The sequence below is a fragment of the Muscardinus avellanarius genome (genome assembly GCF_963383645.1).
Source record: "Muscardinus avellanarius genome assembly, chromosome: 12".
Lineage (NCBI taxonomy): Eukaryota > Metazoa > Chordata > Mammalia > Rodentia > Gliridae > Muscardinus > Muscardinus avellanarius.
The window spans coordinates 78,818,779-78,823,474 of NC_137798.1; the positions used below are offsets into that span (position 1 = coordinate 78,818,779).

The 4,696-nt window shown below is 53.7% G+C and overlaps 1 protein-coding gene across 1 annotated transcript; it reads right to left on the reverse strand.

The window, feature by feature from the left end:
* Positions 1 to 1,157: 1,157 nt before the first annotated feature.
* Positions 1,158 to 3,880, reverse strand: SYNDIG1L (synapse differentiation inducing 1 like; the record flags this gene model as incomplete). The annotated part of the gene is made up of 3 exons (XM_080707911.1): positions 1,158 to 1,316; positions 1,460 to 1,600; positions 3,464 to 3,880. 3 exons carry the CDS (start codon positions 3,878 to 3,880, stop codon positions 1,158 to 1,160), a joined length of 717 nt encoding a protein of 238 aa, XP_080564037.1.
* Positions 3,881 to 4,696: the final 816 nt, after the last annotated feature.

Below are 4,696 nucleotides of genomic sequence, written 5' to 3' on the forward strand. Positions count from 1 at the left end.
CTCGTGTTGGTGGAGCACTCAGAAATGGCTGCAATTTGGCTCCAGCCTGGATGTTCCAGGCAGAATCCAAATAGCTTAGGAACCCCCATGGGAGGCTCTTGCTACACCCCTGTACACCCATACAAGGAGTGATGGGGAAGCAGTCCCCAGGGTGGATTCTCCTCATCTCCTAGGCCTTGCTCAGAGGACAACTGTTCCGGGAAGCCCCCGGCACACTGCTCCCTGCTCCCCAGCCTCCTCTCATCCGCCCCCAAGACTCCCAGGCTCTCCACTGGCCCTGCCTTTCCCACAGGGCTGGGTCTGGGGCTCTGCGCTGGCTCTCTGGGTGGCTGGGGGCCAAGGGCACTTTGTCTCCATCTTCCTGGGAGGGCACAAGCTCAGGGTCCCCCAGACAGAGCTCAGAAAGGGTGGCGAGGGTGGGGAACGAGGGCAGAATGGGGAGGCCCATGCAGTCTGGCAATGTTGCCGGGTCCTCCAGTCTCTTTCATCACATCTGCTTTTTCATTCCACAAAGAGACAATCCAGGAACCTGCTCTTGGTTCAGGGTTTACATGCTGAGACTCCTCTTCTTTGTCACCAGGCTCTATAGTGTCTTACGTTCCCACAGGGGAGATAAACAGCCCCCAGAATCAGAAAGGACAGGGGGTTGTCTCCGTGTATTTCTTTCCTGACTGGCTGGGTCAGGGCATCATGGCCAGAGGGTAGAGCTGGAGGAAGCCGCTTGGGCTGTTCTCAGGTGGAGACCCCTATGGTCTGAAAGGACCGGATCAGGCTCCCTGTCCCCTGGGGCCCCTTTTAACTCCCCAGAACCTCCTGCCCCCTCTCTCTGGAGGTTGGTGAATAGGTGGCGGGCTGCCTGCAGGGCAGGAGACCCTATACCCTAGGCAGAATGGGGAGGGCTAGGCCCTGGTGGGGCAGCCTGTTGGGGAAGCTTCCTGCTTCCCGCCTGCAGCCTGCGTTAGAGAGCGGGTCCCTGGCCTGCTCTGGGGTTGGAACAGTCGCTGGAAAGAAGTGAAGGGTGAGCTCTGCAGGCTGCAGACAGGGAGGCCTCTCCTCGGGTTCTCTCTGGGCCAGGGCTCTCTGTAGAACCTGCAGCCCTCAGCCCTACTGCTTCCTTGGGTGGTCCAGGGGAGTCAGGATGCAGGTGCTGCTGGCCACTAGCCATGGCCATTCTGGGACATGTAAGCTGCCAGAGCCACCACCACAGCTACATAGAGACCGGCCCCCACGGCGATGGAGAGGGTGGCCAGGAAGAGGGCCCGGCGGGAGGTGGTGCTGGCCAGGCGGAAGTCCCCTTTGGAGATGGCCTTGCTGGTCTAGGGAGAGAGAGCGCTGATGAAATAAAGCAGTCTCACATCCAGCAAAACAGCCCGGCTCACCGGGCCCTTGACCCCAGCCCGCAGATGGAGGAGCCAAGCCCTCCGGCCCTGGGAGGCGGCTGGGCCCCCAGTGTACTCACCCCCTGGGAGAAATAGAAGGCAGCGATGCCCAGAGGCCAGAAGCAGCAGAGCATGGAGAAGAGCGTGAGGCCCAGGTGGTCCCTGGGAGGCAGCGTGAGGAAGTTGTCTTCACTCTCGCTATCCGTGGAGGTTGTATCACTCTGTAAAACAGACCCCCGGGCCCAGGGTCAACCCAGCCCTGTCAGACTGGCGAGAGTTAAAAAGAAAAGGGACACCCAGTGGGCAGTGTGGAGCGAGAGGCGGTTCTCCCTGGCTGGGAGTGTAGGTTGGTCTGGTCACTTCATCAGCTTCCGCCACAGTGACCAGGATGAGTCGACTTTTAGGCCTTTGTCGCCAGGAAAGTACGCAAGTCTCTATAGCTGGGCATGCACGGGGGCAATGGAGGAAGACTAGAAACAATCTCTGCCTGTGCCCAGGAGTCTGAATTGATAAATGATGGAAGAGCTCGCAGCGGGAGTCCTTGTAACTTTGAAACTACCCTCATAGCCAGCCACAGCACATGCCTGGAGTTCAGTAATTGGGAAGCTGAGATAGTGAGACCCTGTTTCCAAATAAAAAATAAAATAGGACTGGGGGTGTAACTCTGAGGTAGAGTGTCTCTGGGTTCAATCCCCAGCACCACCACAAAAAATATAATATTATATATACTTATATATATTATATTTTTCTACAAGGTGATATAATGTATATTTATATATTTTCTATATATACATGTATATTTTCTACATATACACATATATATCATCTTGTAGAAAATATATAATGAAAGAGCCTGTTGTGGTGGCACACGCTTGTAATCCCAGCATTTGGGAGGTTGAGACAGGAGGATCACAGTTCGAGGACAGCCTCAGCTACGGCTTCGGAAGTCCCTCTGCAACTCAGTGGGACCCAATTTCAAAAATAAAGAATAAAAAATAGGGCTGGGGTGTAGCTCGGAGGTAGAATGCCCCTGGGTTCTATCCCCAGTACCGGAAAAAAACAAATGGCCCCCTGGGTTTAATCCCCAGTACCACAAAAAGAAAAAAAGGAAAACATGAAATTATATGCAGCAATGTTGAAAAAAAAAAGTTATAAAACTATGCATAGAGCCAGGTATGGTGGCGAATGCTTGTAATCCCAGTATTTGGGAGGCTGAGACAGGAGGATGACAGGTTCAAAACCAGCCTCAGCAACTTAGTGAGGCTCTCTGCAACTTAGTGAGATCCTTTTTCCAATAAAAAATAAAATAGAGGCCGGGCGTGGTGGCGCACGCTTGTAATCCCCGCGCTTGGGAGGCTGAGACAGGAGGATCGCGCAGGTTCGAAGCCAGCCTCAGCTACTTAGTGAGGCTTTCAGCAACTTAGTGAGACCCTGTTTCCAAAAATATATAAAATGGGTCTGGGAGTATAGCCCGGAGGTAGAAAGCCTCTGGGTTCCACCCCCAGTACCACACACACACACACACACACACACACACACACACACACACATAAATAAAATAAAAAGGGTTGGGGTATTGATAGGACGTGGGGGTAGGATTTGGGGTTCAGGGAGGGTTTGTTCTGGAGTCAAATGGGACCACACATATGGCTTGGCACATTGTCTGTGGTCACAGCTGCAAGCTCTTGCTGGGGAGGATGATTTTTCCAAAGTATAGTATTGGGGTGCGCCTTAGGCTACTCTGAAGTAAAACACCCCAGTACCAAAAATAAAATAAAGCAAAACTATGTAGAGCAAAGAGTTGGAGGAGAGAGGTTGGAGAAAAAACCCAAATAAATAAAAGAGACTTAGATGGGTCACCCACCAAAATGTCATCTTTGAGTGACAAATACTCGTTACTTATCACTTGGGTTGATAAACAGTCAACCCAAGCTAATGTTTTTCAAAATTGGGCTGCACTTGTATCAGAAGTACTTTTCCTTTGGTGGCAAGTAGATTCCTGGACCCTAATAATCCAGGCCTGTTAAGTCTCAATGTCTGGCAGAGGGCCCCCTGGAACCTGCATTTTAAATACATGCGTTCACCTCCTCCTCCTCCTGGCCGTCCTCCTGGCCCTGCAGCTCCTCTTGAACCCCATAGGACACAGTCTGGATGGTGACATCTTCTTCAGCTTGTCCAGGCTCGGTGCACTGCTCCGTGGGCTCTGCCTGGGGCTCCTTGGCCTCTGTGAAGCTGGTTTCACAGCTGCCTGCCCTGGGCTCCTTGACCTTGTCCCTTCCCAGGAGACAGCTGGGCCGGTACCAGGCCTCCACAGCCAGCTGCAGGGACCCTGGGTCCAGAAGCTGGTGGGCGCCAGCGGGGCCAGCACCACGTAGGAGGTAGGAGTAGAGCTTCTCCTGGCAGGACCAGCCGGGCGGGGCCTCTGGGAAGGGATAAGGCCCGTGGAGGTGGGCTGGGCTCCTGGGCAGCAGCGGGTTCTGTAGTTCACTTAGGCTCTCCATGATTCTGGGGACAGCTGCCAGGGAGGGGCACTGGGCCAGCCGAGTAGTCCTCACAGAGCCTGTCGGGAGAGCAAGGCAGACAGACTCTGAGGCCTGGACACCGACGCAGGACCCGAGGTGGTTAAGACCGCAGGCTCTGCAGTCTGACTTGGCCCAACCCTGCCTTGCATTTGTCAACTGTGACTCTCCTTGTGAAGTGGGGATAACATTAGCACTCCCTCAGAGAGCTGGTTCACGCACTTATCCACTCAACACGTATTTATTGGGCATCAGCTATATGCCAGTGACTGTACCAGATGCTGGGGATACGGTGGTGAGAAAGGCAAGCAAGAAGCAGGGGACAGGGAGAAGGAGGTCCACTTTGTCTTCATGCAGCTTTTAGTGGAGCACAGAAGACATACACTGTGATGTCTCCATCCCAAAGGAGAAGTACAGCAGATGGGTGTAAGAACATATAGCGGATGCAGCTGACGTGGAGCTGCAGGAAAGGCTTTGGAGCTGAGAGCGGGAGGAGCACAGGCCGGCAAGCTAAAGAGAACAGTGCAATCCTTGGATCGGAATGTCTCCAAAGACCTATGAGTTCAAGGTTTGGTCCTCGGCTTGGTGAAATGGAAAGTGATGGAAACCTTTAAGAGGAGGGGCCTCGTGGGAGGCTCTAGGTCATCGAGGCATGCCCTCAAGGGTGACTGTGGGGCTCCAGTCTCTTCCTCTCTCTCCTCTTTGCTTTCTGGTGAGCAGTTCTCTATCACGTGCGCCCTACCAAGATGTGCCACAGGCACAAACAACAGAGCCCGGACCTCTAAATATGTGAGCCCA